The sequence below is a fragment of the Onychomys torridus genome, chromosome 1 (genome assembly GCF_903995425.1).
Source record: "Onychomys torridus chromosome 1, mOncTor1.1, whole genome shotgun sequence".
NCBI classification, from domain to species: Eukaryota; Metazoa; Chordata; class Mammalia; order Rodentia; family Cricetidae; genus Onychomys; species Onychomys torridus.
Window position 1 is genome coordinate 26,606,442 of NC_050443.1, and position 22,106 is coordinate 26,628,547.

The window sequence follows — 22,106 nt, forward strand, 5'->3', positions numbered from 1 at the left end:
TGTGGCCTCATAAAATGACTTTGGTTATGTTCCCTCTGTTTCTGTTTTGTGGAATAATTTGAGAAGTTTTGTGCTAACTTTTCTTTGAAAGTCTGGTAGAACTTGCACTAAAATACCTGGCCCTGGGCTTGTTTTGGTTGAGAGACATTTGATGGCTGCTTTGATTTCACTAGAGATTATGTGTGTTTAAATTGTTTATCTGATCTTGCTTTAACTTTGGTAAGTGGTGTGTATGGAGAAAATTATCCATTTCCTTTAGATTTTCCAAATGGATGGAGTGCAGGCTTTGAAAGTATGTCCTTATGAGTCTCTGGATTTCCTTGGTGTCTGTTGCTATATACTCCTGTTCTTTTCTAATTTTGTAAATTTGGGTATTTTCTCTCTACCTTTCAGTTAACTTGGGTAAGGTTTTGTCAATCTTACTGATTTTCTCAAAGAACTAATTGTTTGTTATATTTATTCTCTGTATATTTTTTGTTTCTATTTTATTGACTTCACCCCTACATTTGATTATTTATTGCCATCTATTCCTTTTATGTGCATTTCTTCTTTTTGTTCTAGAGCTCTCAGGTGTGCTGTTAAGTTATTAGTATGAAATCTTTCCAATTTTTTTATGTAGGAATTTAGTGCTTATTAACTCTTAGAACAGCCTTCATTGTGTCCTATAAGCTTGTATATGTTGTGTATTCATTTTTATTCAATTCTAGGAATTATTTAATTTCTTTCTTGACTCATTTTTCATCCAGTAGTAAGTTATTCATTTTCCGTGAGTTTGCAAGCTTTCTGTTGTTCTGTTGTTGATATCCACATTTAATTTGTGGTGGTCAAATAGAATGTGGGTGTTATTTCAGTTTTCTTGTATCTGTTGAGACTGTGTGTCCATGTATGTGGTCAGTTTTGGAGAAACCATGAAGTGCTGAGAAGAAGGTATATTCTTTTGTGTTTGGGTGAAATGTTCTGTAAAGATCTTTTAGGTCTATTTGGTTTATAACTTGAGTTAACTTCAGCATTTCTGTTTAGTTTTAGTCTGGATGACCTTGTCTACTGGTGAGAGTGAAGTATCGAAGTCACCCACTATCACTGTGTGAGGATCATTATGTGAGTTTAGCTGTAGTAGTATTTCTTTTACAAATTTGGGTGCCCTTGTGTTTGATGCATAGATGTTAAGAATTGTAATGTCCTCTTGGAATGTCGTATTTTCTCCATCTATTGCGATTGAGAGTTTTGCTGGATATAGTAGTCTTGCCTGACACCTGTGGTCTTTTAGAGTCTATAGCACATCTGTCCAGGCCCGTCTTGCTTTTAGAGTCTCCATTGAGAAAGCAGGTATAATTCAAATAGTTTTGTCTTTATATGTTACTTGGTGTTTTTCCCTTGCAGCTTTAATAGTCTTTCTTTGTTATGTTTAGTGTTTTGATTATTATGTACTGAGGGGACTTTCTTTTCTGGTCCAGTCTACTTGGTGTTCTGTATGCTTCTTGTACCTTAATAGGCATTTCCTTTAGGTTAGGGAAATTTTCTTCAATGATTTTGCTGAAAATATTTTGTGGGCCTTTGACCTTGGTTTCTTCTCCTTCCTCTATTCCTCTTTTTTTCTTTCTTTCTTTTTTCTTTTTGTTTGTTTTTTGAGACAGGGTTTCTCTGTGTAGTCCTGGCTGTCCTGGAACTCACTCTGTAGACCAGGTTGGCCTTGAGTGCTGAGAATAAAGGTGTGCGTCACCACTGCCTGGCTCTTCCTATTCTTAGAATAGGTCTTTTCATAGTGTACCAGATTTTCTGGATGTTCTGTGCCAGAAGTCTTTTGTTTGTTTGTTTGTTTGTTTGTTTTGTCTTGTTTTAGACTCACATTTTCTTTAACTGCTCTATCCATTTCTTCTTATCTTCAGTGCCTGAGATTCTCTGTTCCATCTCTTATATTAGGTCCATGATGCCTACCTCTGAGCTTCCCCTTCAAGTTCCCAAACTTTTCATTTCCAGATTTCCCTCAGTTTCCACTTTCAGGTCTGGAACGGTTTTTATTCATTTCCTTCCAGTTTGTGTTTTTGTAGGTTTCTTTAAGGACCTCTGTCATCTTCACCCAGACTGTTTTTTCTTATACTCATCTATGTTGGAATTTTAACGGCCTGCTACGCTAGGGTTGTAGGACTGAGCTCTAGTGGAGACACTGACCTCACTTCTACTGATTGTGTTTTTACACTGGCATCTTAGGCATCTGGGATTGGGAAGATTGTAACTTAGGTGTTGATATCTAGTCTTGTCTTTGTTGGGTGGGTGTTCTGTTCCTTGGCTTCTTCTTCCTCTCTGGTTCTTAGGAGAGTGTGGTGACTGTATGTTGCCTTGTAGAAAATTCTTCTGCCAAGTAAAATGCATTTCTGGGTCTTGGGAACTGTTGCTTAGGAATGGGGATGGGACGGGTGTTAGGCTGAGGGGGTCCACAGGAGGGAGGAAAGCAGGGTGCTCCCCCAAGATATGCTTAGTCCCCTGGAAATGGGGCAGAGAGGCCACAGCAGAAGGTCTGCTACAGAGCTGAGGATGAAAATGGGGGGATTGGACTTGGAGGGCTGGAGGGAGAGGTGAAGATCTGCAGTTAGACCACTTAAGTCCCTAGTCAGAGTGGGCTCTCAGGGAGTGCCTGCTAGGGTAGAGCAATAAGTAGGGGAAGGTCTGTGTGATAGATTGAGATGAGGGCAGGGTAAGGGAGGCTGCAGCATGTATTCTGCTGCAGAGCTGGGCATGAGACTGGGGGATTAGATTTGTAGGAGCAGGGAAAGAGGTGAAGATCTACACTTAGCCTACCTACTTCCCTGGCTGAAGTACCGTGTGGGTTCCCAGTGCACCACCACCATCTGGCTAATCTAGTGTTTGTTTTGTTTTGTTGTGTTTTGAGATAATCTCCCCCAAAATGGTGAGTATCAAGGAAAGATACCTGACATTAACTTGACCTTCCACACATACCTTATGTTAGTTAGGATCAAGTGAGGGCGACCAGGGTGTGCCGCTAAGAGACCACACTACACAACAGATCTCATGCAAGAGATTTATTGGTGGGGGAGCTAAAGACTGTCTTAGAGTGGGAACATGAGAGAGAGGCAGACAGAATGACTGGGAGACAGAAGAGAGAGAAAGTGAGAGATGAGGGGAGAGGGAGGGAGGGAGAGGGAGAAGGAGAGAGCATGCAGGTGCACATTGAGTCATGAGGGCATGCTGCAGAGACAGACAGCTGATTTCCAATACCACAAGCATGTGTGCACACACTACACACATATACCATACACAAATATTAAAAAAAAGAAAAGAGTCTTTTAAAAGTGATGTTTTTTCCACATACTGCTAAGTGTTAATGGTGTTATTGGATATCTCTTCCTGTGTTCTTTTGTGCTTATTCTCTCACACACATCCAAACAGAGAGGGGTGGGGGTGGGGGACAGACAGGCATATACCCACCCATTCATACTATATTGAATTTTCTTTTGAGTTTGTTGCTCAATAGGAACTTGATATATATTTTCTTTAAAAAAATTACTAGGAGCCAGGCAGTGGTGGTGCATGCCTTTAATCCCAGCAGAGGCAGGCAGAGCAAGTTCCAGAACAGGCTCCAAAGCTACACAGAGAAACCCTGTCTCAAACAACAACAAAACAGTTAAGAAAAAATTAGTAGATATTTTTCATGTGTAGTGTGACTTTGGAATCATTCTCTTTTGGTTTTTTGGTTTTTTTTTTTGTTTGTTTGTTTGTTTGTTTTCATCTCCACCAGCTTGCTTAGCGCACATCTTTACTACACATCACAAAAAAGTCAGAGGAAGAGATGTAGGCCCTGCAAAAGCAGGACCACATAGTGCTTAGAAAGAACAAAAATAAAGTTTGTTGCTCTTAGGTCCAGAGGGAACTCCAATTCCCCAAACTGCATAAGGCAGTCCAGATACCAAAAAGTGGGCCCAACCTAGACTGTGGGAGGATTTCTCGTGGTTAGATGAAATCCAGCATTCCTCAGGATTTTGTAAAAGCGGTTCCCTCTACTAAAAGGAGTCATTTCCCGTACTTCTGGCAGAAAGGACTTAGGGTGCCTAGGAGCATATCAGAGCTCTTAATAGCCTCCAGGCTTGCTCAGTACCAGGCTTCTGTTACACATTCAGAAGTCTCTGTCCCCGCCCTTCTCCCCTCCTCTCCTCAGCTCCTCCCAGCAGTCTCTCACACTCACCCTATGACTCTTGGCTCTCCTAAGCCTTGCTGCTTTGCCTGTGCTGCCACCACCACCTTTCTCCAGGCTCTGCTCCTGCTTCCCACTGCTTCCTGTTTCCTGTTCTCACCTCTCTGCAGGTAGCTCTAGCCACATCAGTCTGTTGGCCAGGTTCTGTCTACTACTCTCTCTTTCTCTGTCTGTCTCTCTGTCTGTCTGTCTCTCTGTCTCTGTCGTCATCGTCCTCGTCCTCCTCCTGATGCCTCAGGCTGTTTTCTCCCTCCTCGCTACAAAAACCCTTCCCCTTAACCACACCTAGGAGCAGTCGTGTCAACAATTTGCACACTTACTACAAGAAATACCATGTTTCCAATGGTTTTAGTCATTAAAGCTGCCACCGCTGCCCTCCAGCCACTGCTTTAAGATTAAATACGGTGACATACATGGCTAATGCCTGGACATTGTTGGAATTCAGAACTATATATTTGTTTTTTACTGAGAGAATAAGCATATTACTTTCAGGAAACTGTAAAGGATCTCTAAAAAGAGCAAAATAAGCCAGACTGTGGTGGGACACACCTTTAATCCCAGTACTTGGGAGGCAGAGGCAGGCAGATCTCTGTGAGTTGGAGGCCAGCCTGATCTACAGAGCAGGTTCCAGGACAGTCTCTAAAGCTACACAGAGAAACCTTGTCTCAAAGAAACAAAAACAAACAGTAAAAAAATAAAATAAAATAAACTCCAGTGTACTAAGCCTCAGAGTGAGGGCCACCCAGAGAGAGTAAGCTGGCTTTCCCAGGGCTGCCTCTGGGGCTGGTTGAGCACTGTGTAGTACCATTCTCTGTGGCAGCCAATGATGGATGGTACACACTTGGGCTCTCTCCAAGGAGCTTGGACTCTGGGGAAAATGGATTTGTTGCAGGTAACTGGAGACAGTGGTGTGACAGAAGGTGTCATACATCAGAATGGGAGGAGTGTCCTCTTAGCAGGTCCTCTGTACCTTTCTGAGCTGTGCAGATGGTGGTGTCAGATACACCTGGAGTCTGTACCCTGAAGCAGGGCGGGCATAGGCTCCTTGTCTGTATTGGATGCTTGATAGTTAGTGTGGGAAATACCCGTCATCCAGCTAACAAAACGGCAGTGCTATGTTAGCCTGTGGTTTTCACTTAATGAAGTTGATCTGTTTGCTGTTCCAGACCTGCTGCAAAATGGGACAGTGCAGCTATCCAGTACTTTCAGAATATTCTAAGAGGTAAGGCCAGGGTATGTTTGCAGAATTGATACATATGGTGGCTTACACTTCTGTTGCCAGATGTCTAGGATCCACATGCATGACTATTTGGTACTCCTCACAGGGCTCCTTAAGTAACTCGGAACCCCTTCCATGCCAAGGTGTCACATTGATTATATGTTCCTATAATTTTGCAGGTGGATTTGGCTGTCAGTAATTGTCAGCTGAAATAAAAAAAACTGGCTGGTTGTGTAGAGGACTCCTTTCACAGTAACAGCCCCTGCCTCTCTCTCAGATTGCTTTTAAATGCCGAGGGTAGACCAAGTCAATGTGTGTACAGCTTCTTGATCCAGCATTTGGTGAAAAGCCTGACTTCTTTTAGGAGCAAGGGATAATAAGTGTACATTTGTTGTGTAATAGTTATTGCTAACTTAAAGTATGTGAAATATCTTTGTTGACTTTTGCCATCCTCTGCAGATCTGTCTGTGAGAGCTGGGATTTGAAGACCTTAAAGAATAGGGTGGACTGCAGTCTAGTGCTGTAAATACCTTACTTCAGTTTCAGTGTACTTTATACATGAATGTAGCAAAGAAAGCAGTAATCCAAGGAAGGTTGAGTTCAGAAAAACGTGATTAGAAAAGCATGTAATTAACTTCCAGTAAGCACACACTAATATTAACAGAGCCACCTTTTCCCAGAATTTTCTGAGGACAGAACAGTTTAAACACAGTTGCCTGGCACGTACCATAGATTATATCTGAGAAAGCACAAGAGCAAGGCAGAAAGCCAGTTCCAGATTCAGGTACACTGACCAGATTGGTTCTATAGCTATGTCTGACATCCAACAAGAATAAACCTGCTTATAAATTGAATGTAAATGTTTGTCACAGGAGGATGAAATCACATCTAAGAACAATCCAGGGAACAAAATGCATCTTAGGTAAAAGGCCCCATTTCTGCCATTTTTCCGGAAGTCTCTCTCACGGTTCCCCAAGGCATTGTTGACTGTGTGTCTTTCTTCTGACCGTGTTCCGCCACTGTTTATGTTGTAGTATCTCTTAACTCATGTCGTCAGTATTCCTGTGCTGTGCCACCTTTTAGGACTGTTCTGAAGTATGAATGGATGGGAGAGGCCTAAATGTTACCAGTTATCTAATGAAACTATGCTTGCTTTGAAACAAAACAAAAAACTATAGTGTCAGCTCACTTGTATGTCCATTTATTGCCATTTAGCAACTACCCAAGTGGAAGCGAAACTTTGTGCTGTGGAAGAAGATACTTTTGAGGTTTACCTTTATGCAACAATAAAAAATGAAAAAGTAAGTGAAAAATTTGGGGAGGAGAGGGTTGTTTTCTGATTTTCATTTTTTGAGATAGTCTTGTGTAGCCTAGGCTAGCCTTGAACTTTCAGTTTTGCTGAGGATGACCTTACATTTTAATAAAGTATAAGAAGATAAAATAAAAAATAACACAGTGAAATTGGACAGGACAAACCAACAGAAGGAAAAGAGCCAGGAGAAGGCACAGGAAGCAGAGCTCTCTTGTTCCCACACTCAGGAATCCCATAAAAACCTTAAACTGGAAGCCAGAATGTATATGCAAAGGACCTGGTGCAGACCCCTTGCAAGCTGTGTGCACGCTGCCTTAGTCTCTTGAGTTCATATGTACATTGGTCACAGTAACTTAGAGGGTCTTATTTTCTTGGTGTCCTCTATTCCCTCTGGCTCTTTACCCTCTTTCTGCCTCCTCTTCCTCAGGGTTCCCTGAGCTTTCAGGGGAGGGATTTGATAGTCATCCCATTTAGGGCTGAGTGTCCTCTTACTCTTCTGCATAATGTCTGGCTGTGGGGCAGGGTACTTGTCCCATTTGCTGCAGGAGGAAGCTTTTCAGCTGATGGCTGAGCAAGGCACTGATATATGAGTGTAGAAGAATGTCATTAGAAGTCATTTCGTTGCAATTTTTTTAAAAGAACACTAATATATGGTTTTACCTTAGGTCTTTGGGCTCTCTAGTCTCAGGTCCTTGGTCACCCAAGCAGTGGATGACTTTATACTCTTAATTTTGCCTCTCCTCTCAAGTGCTAGAGATTACAGGCATGGGCACCATACCTGGTGAGATTATATTTTGGAAATGTTTATCCTTATTTTAAACTTTACTTTAATTCACACAGTGAGAATTACTTTAACCATTGAAGGTCTAGCTTAGAATAGAAGCTGGTAGGACTATTCCTTCAGTCATTCCTTCCACGTCTGTGTGTGTCTACGCACATGTACTAGTGAGAGACAGACACCTGGGGCCATGCTGGGGCTCATGCTCTCTCTCTCTTTCAGCTGCATTCCTAGCTTCTTCTGTTGATACTAAAAACATTGACCTAAAGCTGGGCGGTGGCGGTGCACACCTTTGATCCCAGCACTCAGGAGGCAGAGGCAGGAGGATCTCTGTGATTTTGAGGCCAGCCTGGTCTACAGAGTGAGATCCAGGACCCTGTCTTGGATAAACCAAACACAAAATTGACCTGCTCATTTAGACAGCATTCTTTTTTTGGTTTTCTGAGACAGGGTTTCTCTGTGTAGCTTTGCGTCTTTCCTGGAACTCACTTGGTAGCCCAGGCTGGCCTCAAAATCACAGAGATCCATCTGCCTCTGCCTCCCGAGTGCTGACATTACAGGCAGGCGCTGCTGCCGCCGCCGCCACCACCACCCATCCTAGACAGCATTCTTAGTTCTTTAACTTATTTAGTGTGTGTGCCCGTCTTGCTTGTTTGCGAATATGTATGTGGAGACCAGAGGTCAGTGTTGGTTGTTTTACCCTATTGCTTTGCAGCCTGTTCTGTTTGTTTGAGAATGCTGGGATTAAAGGTGTGCACCACCACTGCCAGGTAAAGCATTAAGTTTTGATAGGATCTGGTTTTTTCAGTCTCCCCTTTTATTGTTAGTGGCCTCCCACCAAATCTGTGCCTGCTAGCCCCATGGAGTTAGCTTCCTCTTCCTCCAAGGCACATCTTGATTTCATACAGCTTATTGCTATATTCTCATGAAAATCATTAGGGCATGCTAACATAGCGGGAATTTCTGTCAAATTATGCTCCATAAAACATTTTTTCAGGAATTTGGGGCTGAGTTTGAAATATTGATTGACTTTGTGTACATTGACTACACCCATCCAAATGGTAATTCATAAAATGTTCACATTTTTATAGGTTTGTGTAAATGATGATCTGGTTGCAAAGAACTTTGCTTATTATGTTTCGCCCATGGGGAATAAAAACCTCAACACTTTGGAGAAACCCAGGCCCAGTCCCAATTCGATGCCATGCTCCAGTAAGCTCAGCCCGTCCCTTACCCTGTGGCCAATGCTTCTGCATGGAAAAGACCGCCATGGAACAGAAAGTGAGTATTCCTGTCGCCTCATCCTCAGCACACCAAGTCCTGCCTAAGCTCCTTCCTGCTTAGAGACAGAGCTTAGACCTCGGTTAGTAATTAGAGTTTACTTCTTAGGAGCCTCTGATAGGTTTGTGTCTATGAGACCAGAAAATTCTGACTTTATATTAATATTGGGCTACATTTTTCAGAAGTCCAAATAATATGTGGTTTAAAGATTTCAACAAAGTTGAACAAAGGTTTTGAATAGTTTTCAGATACTCTAGAGAGCTTTTTATTACAAATGATGCTTAGTGTGGACCATGGATACAATTTTAAGTGTTTCTCTGCATTCAATTTTAGGCCCTCACACTGCCATCCCTGCTAGGTCTCCTATAGTTTTTCTGCATAAGCAATAGCAGAAGTAAATATAAGGACTCTTTTTTTTGTTGTTTTGTTTTTTGAGACAGGGTTTCTCCATGTAGTTTTGGAACCTGTCCTGGATCTCGCTCTGTAGACCAGGCTGGCCTCGAACTCACAGAGATCCACCTGGCTCTGCCTCCCAAATGCTGGGATTAAAGGTGTACGCCACCACTGCCCGGCCAGGACTCTTGTTATTTCATGTTTTAGTTTTGAAATACAGTATGTTCTTTCAGACTCACAAGGCTTAGATTTTCTGGCCCAGTCTCTCCAGCATACATGCTGTAAGGATGTTGTTGTCAGTGACCCAGGGCCACCTGCTCAGTACTGGGTAATTCCTGCCAATTCGGTTTCTTTCATGGCCAACACAAAATCATACTCTGAGTGCACTGGAGAGTGAGCCCAGGGCCTCACACATGCTCTGCCACTGAGCTTTATTAAACCTCAGCCCATTTTGTCTGTTTCAGAAGTAGATTCTTTGTTCTCTTGATTGGCGGGCTTTAAGAGGTCTTTATCCACTTTGGGTAAAAGTCTTCTTTCAGGTGGATTTCTTGCAGTTATTTTCTTCTAGTGTATGGCTTGTTTCCCATTCTTTAGTGGCATCTTTTATATATTGTTTGATTTTGTTTTAAAGGATTTTGCCTCTGTGTTCCTAAGACATAATAGGCCTTCATTCTCTTGAAATGCTGTTCTCTGGTTTGAGCATCAAGATAGAAAGGGTCTTGGAGCATGAGCTAGCAAGTGTCCCTTTGCTTCTGTCTTCTGAAAGAGCTGTGGGTTGATGTCATCTCTTCCTTATATGCTTGATTAGCCTCTAGGTGTCCGCGGATCAGTAGGCCCATCCTTTCTTCCTTTCTTTCTCTTCCTTTCCCTGCTTCCCTCTTAATCTCCCTTGCCCCGCCCCCTTAGTTAGAGCCTTAGCAATTTTGTTGCTCTTCTCAAAAACTGTGCTGTGGGCTGTGTTCTTTGTCCTCAGTCTGTATGCTGCAGTCCTGCTCACAGGGTACCTGTGACTGAAGCAGGGGCTTCATGAGGAGACCTAACTCCGGGATGCCAGAGGGGGGGCGGCGACCCTGATAGACAGCCAGCCCTTAGGACAAAAAGAAAACCAGCACTGACTTGGTCCCCAGCACTTGCACGCCAGGAAGACAGCACCCCAAGAACCAAAGTGGCCAATGCTTTGATCATGGATTTGCAGCCTCCAGAACTATAAGAAAATATGATTCTGTTGTTTAAGCAACTCACTCACACTGATACAAATAGTTCTTGGGTATTTCTATTTAAACAGTTTTTTTTCTTCTGTTTGCTTTTCCACTTTGGAATTTCCTATGCCAGTCTCTGGGACAGGAATATAGATCCTGTCTCTTAGTGATTGCCAGTTACATTGTGTAAGAATTAAGTTTGTAGAAAGAACAAGAGTTTAGGTAACTTCAACAGCTAGTGCAGCTTTAATCCACCTGAGAGATGGCATCTCAGCTCCGGCACAGTGACCATGCAGGTTCTAGGTCTCAAGCTGAGGCTTCTGTAGCTAAGGATGGGAAAGGGGAAGCGGTTTTGTTTGGGGCAGAATTATATTGACAGCTGTGTTTGAAACTGCGGGGTCTCTACAGCCAGCTGGCTGGTTGCTTCTGCAGTCTCCAGGAGTCTGGGATCAGGCAGCTGCTATTTCTTTGGCAGTTCCCAGATAGCTGGCTGCTTGGAAATTTGAGCTTGGATTAGGGCCTTGTCTTCCTTTCCTTCTTTTTCTTTTCAATCTTTCTTTTCTTTTTGCGGAGGTTGGTGTTCTGTACATTGTAGAAAGAGCATGTGTGTTGGATGCATAATTGTGGCCTCCTTTGAGAAGTACAGCTTGCTAAGTTGGGAAAATTGCTTTATTCTTAGTAAATTGGTATATGATTGAAGCAAAAAGTTTTGAATTGCATTTATTTAGCATGTATGTGTGCATGTGAATGGGCATATATATGCCACAGGTGCAACTTAAAATAGTTGCTTCTCGACTTCTTGCATGTAGGACCTGGGGATCAAACTCGGGTTATCAGGCTTGGAAGCAAGGGCCTTTACCTGATGAGCTGTCTTGTCAGTCCCAAAGCAAGATTTTTAATTTTTATCCCTATAAGTTTAATATTAAATCTGTTAGATAATAATTCATGTGTTGAGATTTTTGTAACAATGTTTGTTTTTTATTATTTTTGTCCTGTTTTATATAAATAGTTTTCAAGGTAGCTTTTTATTATCTTCATTTTGCAGATAAAGCTGTAAAATATAAGGATTCCTTGAGAGACTCACGTAAAATTATGTTTGAGAAGAAGCAGCAGTGCCTCCCTTTAAAACACATAAACAAGGTTGTATGTTTAAATGTCCACTGACTATAAAGTTCATATGACATTAATACTCTATTATGAACAGAAAGTGTGTTTCATATTTAGAAATCCACGAAGAATGTACTTTGTATGTTTGCTTTGATGGGGCAAGGTAGCTGCCTCCTGCTTGTTGAGCTTCTGTTTCTGGGGAGTTGGAAGTGCTCTGTAGAAGGTTGTTGTGCTCACTAAACACAGATGTGTGACTGTCTGGATCTGGGGACATGCACATAATTAACTTCAGTTCTAATGCGCCTTAGAGTTCTTTTGACAAAGACAGATGAAAGTAATTATAGGACATTTCAAACACTCATGTGAATACCAATTGCCTGCTGTTTGACATTTTAATCTAATGATTATGGCATTCTTTGACTCTGCCTGCGCGCGTGTGTGCATGTGTGCATGTGTGCGTGTGCACGCATGAAAACTGTCTGGAATGATTGTTGATGAAAATAATTTCCATTATATTTTTATTCCAAAAATATAAATCTTAAAAGTGTGTGTTTTCCCCTCTCCTCCTTTCCCCCTCCCTCCCTCCTTCCCACCTTTCTTACAGTGTATTGAGTCTTCAGTATACTGGCCAACAGAAAGAGGCATAACCATATATGCTGATCCAGATATTCCAGTAGCAAGGTATGATCTGGAAAATCTGTAGGACAGTTATATAATATAGCTTTACATAGTCATCTCTTCGTGTTAGCATTAGGGGAGGGGACTTAGTTCAGGACTATGGAGACTATCAAGCTGTGTGCCCAAATCCAAACATAAAAGTGGCATCATAGTTACATATAATCTACAACATTCTCATGTATATTTTAAGTCATCTCTAGATGACTTCTAATTCCTACCTAATGCAGTGTAAATACTATGTAAGTAGTTGCTATACTGTATTGTTTAGGGAATAATATCAAAGAATGAAATCTACATGTTTAATACAGGCAGTTTGTTTTTGTCAAATACTTCCAGTCTGATTGGTTGATTGCACAAATGTGGAGTCCACAAATACAGAAGGTCACATGTACAGTAAGTATATAAAAGGTTGATGATAGACATATCTGCCCCCACCACCACCAAAAAAAAAAAAAAAAAAAAAAAAGGTGGTCCTGAAAATTTTGGCTCAAAATACACTACTTTAAAGGAAGAAAAAAAATTCTTTTTACATCTGGCAACACAGTGGACTGAACGCTGGTAGTGGGTCTAGAATCCCTTTGTTGCCTGGTTGGACACAGCTGTATCTATAAGGCACCTCCAGTGAACAGAGTGGCCATGATGTGAAGGACGAGGAAATGCAGGCCACAGCAGCATAAGCTGGGCAGGTTACAAATTTGGATGGCTCTTTAGCATCTCCCAAGTCTCCAACTGTAGCCCTGTCCTCTTTACGATGCATGAGGTAGTGAGGTAGTATCAGTGAAGTTAGAGGGAAGCTCTCCCACTGTCTGTGGGTAGCTGCGGTGTCAGCTCTTCACAGGACTTTGATGAGTGGCTCTGGGATTGGTCTACCTGTGCTCAGCCTAGGACTCTGCCAGTTCACTGATGGGTTTTCTTTTGTGATGTAGGACACATTGCTGATAGCTGCAGGGTTGGAGGTGGCCTTGGGGCAGGACCTGAAAAGAACAGAAGAAAACAGTGAGCACTCCTCAGGCTTGGGCCACAGGGCCCTGCCTCCTGTCTCTCTGCATGACAGGGCAGTCTTGACACCTACATTTTGCTGTGCAGTGGAGCATCTAGGCTACCCTCAGCTTGACAGGGGAAGGGAAGATGAAGCAGTCTTCAGAATTATTCTGTTTGCTTCCAGGGCATTTCTTACCCTGGGATTGCTTTGGTCCTGACCAGTTTCTGTTGTAGAACTAGACCAGTCCGTGGTTAGTGCTTGCCTCTGATCTCACAGAAGTGCATCTAGGTAGACTGAGTGCTTCCTAACTGCTGCTGCTTCAATTTCCCCAGGAAATAGTTCTCTTTGTGGTTTGAACAAACTTGATAAAAGTTCCCAGCCCAGTCTCAGCTTTGTTTTGAAGCAACTAATGGAAAGTGTTCTGTCTCCGATGGGGTTCTTGTCTAATAATCCTCTGGGAATGGAGTAGGCAGACTGTGAGGAATACAGACAGGGAGGTCCTTTGTCAATTCCGGACTGACTGTCTTAAACATGGTGAAACAACTTAACGATGGCCATGTCAGATGTGAATGAAACCTTTCAACTCTGGGTAGCCACAAGAACAAGGACAGGACCCTGCCCTCCAACAGTTTCTGTGTCATACAAGTAAGGCCTGTGGCTCCTCAGCACCTAGGTTCTAGTGGGAAGTTCAGTGGCAGTTGCCTATTTGAACTCATGAATAATGTCTTCGTGTGTTTTGGTTTCCAGTGGGTTTAGCCAGAAGCCAAATGAGAAGCCTCTCCGGCTGGCTGAAAAGAAGGCCTGTGACGAGAAGAACGGCTGTGTGAAGTAAGGGTTGGTTTGCTTGGTGTGTGTCCCCAACTTGAATTGTTTGCTGAAACAGTTGTTTAAGTGATAAGCAGGAAGGATTTACCTCTGTGGTTTTTACTTCAAACCTCCATTCTCACAAGACAGTAAATATCTAGGAAGTCTCCTGTAGGCTTTCAGCTGTGTCGGGGTGGGGTCGGTTAAATCTTAGTTCCAGTGTAAGGGGTCTTCTCGTTCTGGTCCCTCAGTGAGGTGGACAGTTTCTAAATTGTCTTAGGTAGAGTTTTATACATCCCATGGCTGTTGGTTTGGTGGGTGGTGCTTGCTTTCCTTCCCACTTTTCTGATGATAAATGGGTCCACCTCCTATTCTCTTAACAGCAGAATAACATCATTTGATACTTGTGTAGTCCACAAAACTGTCTGTACCCATGCTTCTGATTTTCCTATATTAGACTACCAGCTGAAACAGCTTGACCTCTGAGTAACTGGATGCTCTGCACTTAGCAGGCTGACAGCTTACAATAGTGTGTCTGTGCTGTATCACTGTTCTTTATCAGTGTTAGCCTGCTGAGCCCCTTCCGAAGCCACCCCATCCTGTGTGGCCTGACTAGCACAAGCTCCTCAGTGTTGAGGAGTCAAGTGTGTTGAAGGCTGGTGTGGGGTTCACAGTGGGGCTGGTGGCTAATACTTCTAATACCAACGCCTCCTCCCAGAGACTCTCTCCTGTCTCATGCTTGTTGTTTTTGCTGTTATAAGTGACTGTTTTCCTTGGAACCAATAACTTCTTAGAAATTGTAATTTACTTTGAGATGAAAATTGAGTGAACTCTGACAAACTGTATTCTCTTTCGTGTTTCTATCATAAAGCCTTGTCATACTTTTTTATTAATTTATTTTTCTATTATCAGCTTGATACAGTATAAATTCTTATCCTAATAGTGAAATATTTGATTGAGGCTTGCCCAGTAATTGAATAAAATCAAAACTTACTATAAGCCACAGTCTTCCTAGGATCCCCCCTGCTATATAGCCTCCCTGGTTCTGTGGGTTGCAGTCTGATTGTTCTTTGCTTTCTATCTAGAATCCACTTATGAGTGAGTACATACCATGTTTGTCCTTCTGGGTTTGGGTTACCTCACTCAGGATGATTTTTTTCTAGTTCTATCCATTTGTCTGCAAATTTCATGCTGCCATTGTTTTTCTCTGCTGAGTTGTACTCCATTGTGTATATGGACCACATTTTTTAATCCATTCTTCAGATGACGGGCATCTAGGTTGTTTCCAGGTTCTGGCTATTACAAATAGTGCTGCTATGAACATAGTTGAGCATGTATGTATCTTTGTGGTCTGATTGAGCATTCCTTGGATATATGCCCAGGAGTGGTATGGCTGGATCTTGAGGTAGTTCGATTCCCAGTTTTCTGAGAAATCGCCATACTGACTTCCACAGTGGTTGTACAAGTTTGCATTCCCACCAACAGTGGAGGAGTGTTCCCCTTGCTCCGCATCCTCTCCGGCATTGACTGTCCTTGGTGTTTTGATCATGGCCATTCTGAAGCCTTGTCGTACTTATTAACTTGCTAAGTGCTCTCTGCTTAGTCCCTGTGTTGGAATGTACAGCAGTTATTTGTCATCTACTGTGTACTCCAGGGAGCTGAGCAGAGTCAGTATCCTAGTTAGGGCTTCCACTGCTCTGAGGAAACACCATGACCAAAAGTAACCGGAGAGGAAAGGGCCTATTTGGCTTCTTACACTTCCGCATTATAGTCCTTCATTGCAGGAAGTCAGGACAGGCTTACAAAGATTATTGCAAAGCTATTTGTCTAAAAACCAACTGGAAAAAGGAAAAACAGTCAGGAAAAACAGTAGCTCTTGAGCCCCCAGGAGGGTGACTTAAAACACAGAGTAGGGAAGGCAAGATGGCTCAGTGGGTAAAGGTGCTTGCCACCAAGCACTCATGAATTCAGGCCCTGGACCCCACATTGTAGAAGGAGAGAGCCGACTGCTTTCAGGTAGTTCTTTGATTTCCACACTTGCATAGACAAACGTGTAAAAATAATACATGTGTATATTTTGCTGCTTTTTGTTTTCAAGACAAGGTTTCTCTGTGTAGCCCTGGCTGTCCTGAAGCTCACTCTGTAGACCAGGCTGGTCTTGAACTCAGAGATCTGTCTGCCTCTGCCTCCCGAATATTAGGATTTAGTGTGGAACCAATGTTAGGATTCAGCATCAGAATAACTTGGTGGGTCTGGGCCAAGGTATGCTGCAGAGATCACACCATGCAACAGATTTCATATAAGAAGTTTGGGAGGAGGATGATAAGGCTGTTTCTGAGTGGAGCCATGAGAGAGAGATAGAGACAAATGGACAGGGAGACCAGAAAACAGAGAGAGCAAACAAGACAAATGATTTGGGATGGCAAGGATGTTGTATTTACCGGTGATGAGAACAGACCACAAAGTGTACAACAAAACCCACATTAAGAGTTTTATTGAGGAAAGGGCATCTCCTTTAAGTCAGCCTTCATTGTCAGGATAATGGCATTGCTCAGCCTTTGAGCACCTTCAGCCAGTTTTGTTTCTTTCTTAGGTCTATGCCTTTCACAGAACTCATATGGGAACTCAAATAACAGTACATTTAGATTACCCCGTGTTAGGCCATCTTCCCCATTCTGGATTGCATGCTCCCCTTTCCTTTGGAATGCTGAACTCTTGAGTGATGAAAAGTATGTGGGATGCACATCCAGAGCAGAGGTCCAAACAACAGTGTCGTATTCCTGGGGAGGCAGGAACAAATGACTACTCACCTCAGGAAACTGACAACAGACAAGTACGGAAACCACCAAAATCCAGCTCTACAAGCTGGGGTGTTGGTTGGGGTCTCTTAGAGGAGCAGTAATGACTCAAGACAACCAAATCACAAAAAGGCCACGCTAGCATTGGGAGCAGTTCTCAAAGCCTGGGAAGCTGGGGTTTTGCGCTGCAAAGCCTGCAGGCAGTTCAACAGGATGTGTTCTCTCCGGACAGCTCAGCTGCTCTCTGCTTTGCTGCTCTGAGGCTATCCCTCAGCAGTCCTTCCAACTTACATGTGCTTGGGGAGGGGAGCCTGCTGTATCTGGTCAGTTTCAAGGAATTCCTGGAGCCTTTGAGTTGTCTTCTTTCTGAATTTAAGGAGTGTCCCTGTGGTAGTTTGAAAGAAAATGGCCCCCAAAGGGAGTGACACTATTAGGAAGTGTGGCTTTGTTGGAGAGGGTGTGGCCTTGTTGGAGGAAGTATGTCACTTTGGGGGTGGCCTTTGAGGTCTCATATGCTCAAACTTCATTCAGTGTGACAGTTTACTTCCTGTTGCCTTTGGATGAAAAATGTAAGGAGACTCAGCTCTAGCACCATGTCTGCCTACATGCTGCCTTGCTTCCTGCCATGACGATAATGGACTGAACCTCTGAACTGTAAGCCAGCCCCCACAATTCAATATCTTCTTTATAAGTGTTACTATGGTCATGATGTCTCTTCACAGTAAAACCCTTCTAAGACAATCCCTGAAAGATGGACTGTTTCACCTTCCCAGAGAACACCCTTTGGCGTCATCTGCCTGTAAAAATTCTGTGTCCTGGAGCTTCCTCCTGGTTATTTCAACTCCCCTGTAACCTCCTGTGTCTTAACAAGCTTTTCCTCCAAGATGGAGGCTTCAGTCTGGGAGGAACTGCAACACAACAGGCAGATCTCTTTAGGGATTTTTAGGTGTTGAGTAGAAGCCACTCTGTTCCTCAGAGTGCCTCTCTAGATGCAAGAACCTGAAGTTAGATTGACCTAAAGCATATTATAGCATCTTGCCAACTTCATCAGCCACCCTTGGATATATGTGGGATGAGATCCCACTCAGTTTTGTTGGGAGTGGCTCCCTGTAGAATTATGTTGAGACCAGATGTACTGGGGACTACTTTGATAACTGGTTAAGATATCTGGTATGGGTGTGGAGAGTGGATGGCTCACCTTATGGTGGGTAGGAGATAGATAGCATACCTGCACTGGTAAATCTGCTTTTGTTCCAGCTGCCCTCCAGTAATAGGATAGTATTACCCACATCTAGGGTTGATCTACCCTTCTTGTTGCAGTTCAATAAGCTGATTGTATCAAAATGCTTTCATAGACACCCCAGGGGTGTGCTTTATTAATGTCATAAGGTTTCCTTAATCCATCAAGTTGGAAATTAAGATTAACCATCTTAATGTCACATCCTTATTTCATATGTGTCATAGTGTCATGTCATTATCATATATGTGACTTTTCTGTTTTCCTAAAGGTGCTAATCGTTTGGGGGAATGTGTTCTTGCTGTGTTGTTGGCATTCTTGATGTTGCATTTCTGGTTTTGTCTTCCTAAGGGCAGAGGCTTTTCTCAGGTGCTTTATTCTCTGCTTGGTGTCCAAACACAGCATAAGGGTCTAGTGAGCCAGCCAGGGTTCACTGGTGGATTGTGAGTGCCACTGAATAAGCTGCAGCTGCACTGCTGGGCTGTTGTTGAACTCAGTCTCCAGTTTCCTTACTTGGGTGGGTCATGCTCCCCAGGGAAACCTCTCCTGGTGAAGTTGTCTGTGGCTCCCCTGGATCCTGAGTTGCAGAAGCTGGCTGCAGGCTCCTTCATTGTGCCTGCTAGTGTAGCCTCCTCTCTCATTGAGGTCATACCACCTGCAGCCGTGGTCTAGTGCCTGTGACCTGAAGCTTTAGCCCCCCAGAGACTTGAGCCCTGGGCTTCCCCTGGGATGGGTGGGTAATTATCTGCCGTGGAGTCATGCAAGAGTATCCAGACTTGGCTCCCTTCATTTCAGCCATTTACTGTGTCACACAGCCCAGGAGCTGAGTCTTAATTGCTAAGCTTTTGTGTCAGTAGTTCCTCCCATGACTGGTTCAGATTCAGCTGTCATATATCTGCTGACTTACGTTACCACTTACCCATCTGTTTCTGGGTTTCCAAAATTATATTTGTTGCATGTTTCCTCTGTGGTTATCTTTTTCATTGTTGCTTAGAATGCAGCTTTTCCAAGATGACATTTATATACCATAAAATGTTCCCTCTCAAAGCGCAGGCTGCAGTGACTTAGGGCACATTCATACTCGGACAACTAGCACCAGCAATCTAATTCATTTCTAGTCCTCCCCCTTGGACCTCAGGGGTCATAGTCACTCTTCATTTCCTCATCCTCGGCTAGCACAAATGGCTGTTGTCTGAGTCTTTCCTGGTTGGGGTATTGTTTAGAGCAAGTCATATTGTGGATCTTTGTAACTGTCTTCCTTCACATGCTGCAGTGTGAAGGAATCTGAGCATCATATTCCATTGTGCACTGCAGCACATTTTATTTCCCCGCTCATCAACTGACAGATTGGGTCTCGTAGCTGTGTGGACAGGATGGGGTTTCGGGAAAGAATACTCTTCACGATGTGTAACTTAGACACCACACTTCTCCCCAAGTTCTCACCACGGGATATGACTTCTCTACTGCTCTCACCAATCCTTACCCATATGGAGGGGTGAGTGGGGCTGGGTATAAAGAAAAGCACTTTCAAATTACTTCTGCATTGGCAGAGGACAAGTTCCTATCTGGTATTTTCTGACTATAAAATGAAGTCAATGAAGATCTTATCCATTTCTCTGTCATTGGGTGATCCCTGGGTCTTTCCAAGGGTCCTGTTTTCTAGGTAGCCTCCCTGGAGTTGTGTAGCAGTCAAGTCATCTTTGTTTCACATCTAGTATCATACTAGGAGTGAGGACATACCATGTTTGTCCTTCTGAGTCTGGGTTACCTCACTCAGGATGATTTTTCTAGATCCATCCATTTGCCTGCAAACCTCATGATGTCATTGTTTTTCTCTGCTGAGTAGTATTCCATTGTGTATATGGACCATGTTTTCTTTATCCATTCTTCAGTTGATGGGCATCTAGGTTGTTTCCAGGTTCTGGCTATTACAAACAATGCTGATATGAACATAGCTGAGCAAATGCCCTTGTGGTATGATTGAGCATTCCTTGGGTATATGCCCAAGAGTGCTACAGCTGGGTCTTGGGGGAGATGAACAACCTGGACGACAGTGGGAGTAATGAAGGGCAAGGTTTGAGGGAAAGAAAGCTTAGGGGAGCAGGAGATCCCAGCTGGATCAAGAACAGAAAGAGAGAACAAGGAATAACAGACCATGATAAATGAAGACCACATGAGAACAGGAATAGGCAGAGTGCTGGAGAGGTCCCCAGAAATCCACAATGATACATCCTCTGTAGACTGCTGGCAATTGTTGAGAGAAAGCCTGATCTGACCTAGTCTGGTGATCAGATGGCCAAACACTTTAACAGTCAAGCTGGAAGTGGATGCAGAGATCCTCAGCCAGGCCCCAGGTGGAGCTCCAGGTGTCCAATTGTCGAGAAAGAGGAGGGACTGTAAGAGCATGAATTGTTGAGCCCAAGATTGGAAAAAGCATAGGGACAAATAGCCAAACGAATGGAAGCACATGAATTATGAACCAAAGGCTGTGGACCCCCCCAGCTGGATCAGGCCTTCTGGATAAGTGAGACAACTGAATAGCTTGAATCGTTTGGCAAGCATCCAGGCTGTGGTACCTGGACCTGTCCTTAGTGCATGAGCTGGCTGTTTGGAACCTTGGGCTTTCACAGGGACACTTTGCTCAGCCTGGAAGGAGGGGACTGGACCTGCCTGTACTGAATCCACCAGGTTTAAATTAATCCCCAGGGGAGTCTTGGCCCTGGAGGAGATGGGAATGGAGGGTTTGGATGGGGGGAAGGTGGGGGTGGGGGGCGGGAGGGGGGAGAACAGGGGAACCCATGACTGATGTGTAAAATTAAAACACAAATATAATAATTTAAAAAAAAAAAAACGAAGTTTAATGATTGATTAGACCAGTGGTTCTGACTTTAGCTGGCCCCCTTTCAGACAACTGTGTAGGATGTTGGTGACAGGGCTGGTAGCCCAGATGCCAGTCCAGGTTTTGAGTGGGAAACTGGAAACTGATGTGACCTCCATGAGGCCAGCAAATCAGAGCACAGTGTTTTCACAGATGTGCCCTGGAGTGGACAACCACTGTGTCTCTCCACAAGAATTAAAATAGTAGTTCAACAGGGAAAATGTAATGACTTTCTTCTTCAAATTGACCTTTCAACTGCTTTACAGATTACTACAGTTTTTAAATCCTGATCCTTTGAGAGCTGATGAGATCCCTGACCTGCAGCAGGTATTACAAACCCTAAAAATAAAATGTCAAACAAGAGAGAAGCGTAGTGTTATTGAAGCCTCCTTCCCCCTCAGGCTCTGGTCCCCTAGATGGGGCTTTCCCAAGTCACGGCTTTAGCAGGACCTAGATGCTGCGGCTGTAGTGATTGCTTTACTTGGGGAACATGATCTTTAATTTGGGTGGTGTATGTGTTTTCCAGGAAGCATGTATTCCTAGGTTTTTACATGATGATCTTGTGTTTTCTTCTTGATAAAACGCCCTTAATATTCTGCTGCCCACTCAAGGAAGTCCTGGCTGTGGTTGTCTAATGTCTGTGTTGGTTAGTTGCAGAAGGTGAAGTCTGGCACACTACAGCCTGGTGTGGTACTCCGGAACAGGATCGAGCCCTGTCTGACCATGGATAAATCACCACTGTCGGCAGACCTGAAGAAGGTGAATGTATTCTTAAAGCCAGACGCCTGAAGGAATTCCAGCCTTTTCTAACACAGGATGGTTACTTTGTTCTGTTCTGTTCTAAGAGCAATGGGCTGGAACCCAGGGTTTTGTGCATCCTAGGCATGCATTTCATCACTGAACAATATACCCCAATCCCATGGGAGGATTTTAAATAAACAGTTCTGTGGCTGCATTACATAATCCTTGCCTCTGAAATTCTCTTGGGATCTTCGTGACTTACTTCTCATGTACTGTAAGTCTGGATTTCTTTTGTATAAAAGCCTGTTGTGCGCTGGCAGTCCTTTTCTGAACTAAGTGGTTTTGCTCGAGACAGGGTTTCTCTGGCTGTCCTGGAACTCACTCAGTAGACCAGGCTGGCCTTGAACTCAAAGAGTTCTGCCTGCCTCTGTCTCCTAAGGGCTGAGATTAAAGGTGTACATCACAATGGCTTTTCTGAAGTAAGTGTTTAAA

General features: G+C 43.4%; 1 protein-coding gene across 1 annotated transcript in view; it reads left to right on the top strand.

Annotated features, from left to right (window-relative positions):
* The window catches only part of Tdrd12 (tudor domain containing 12), a 67,850-nt gene that overhangs the window by 19,359 nt on the left and 26,385 nt on the right, over positions 1-22,106 (top strand). Inside the window, exons 5-12 of the mRNA XM_036207079.1 lie at positions 5,374-5,429; positions 6,642-6,727; positions 8,608-8,797; positions 11,435-11,529; positions 12,101-12,177; positions 13,904-13,984; positions 21,140-21,200; positions 21,525-21,632. Coding sequence (XP_036062972.1) covers positions 5,374-5,429; positions 6,642-6,727; positions 8,608-8,797; positions 11,435-11,529; positions 12,101-12,177; positions 13,904-13,984; positions 21,140-21,200; positions 21,525-21,632 — 754 coding nt within the window. The remainder of the gene's footprint in view (positions 1-5,373; positions 5,430-6,641; positions 6,728-8,607; positions 8,798-11,434; positions 11,530-12,100; positions 12,178-13,903; positions 13,985-21,139; positions 21,201-21,524; positions 21,633-22,106) is intronic.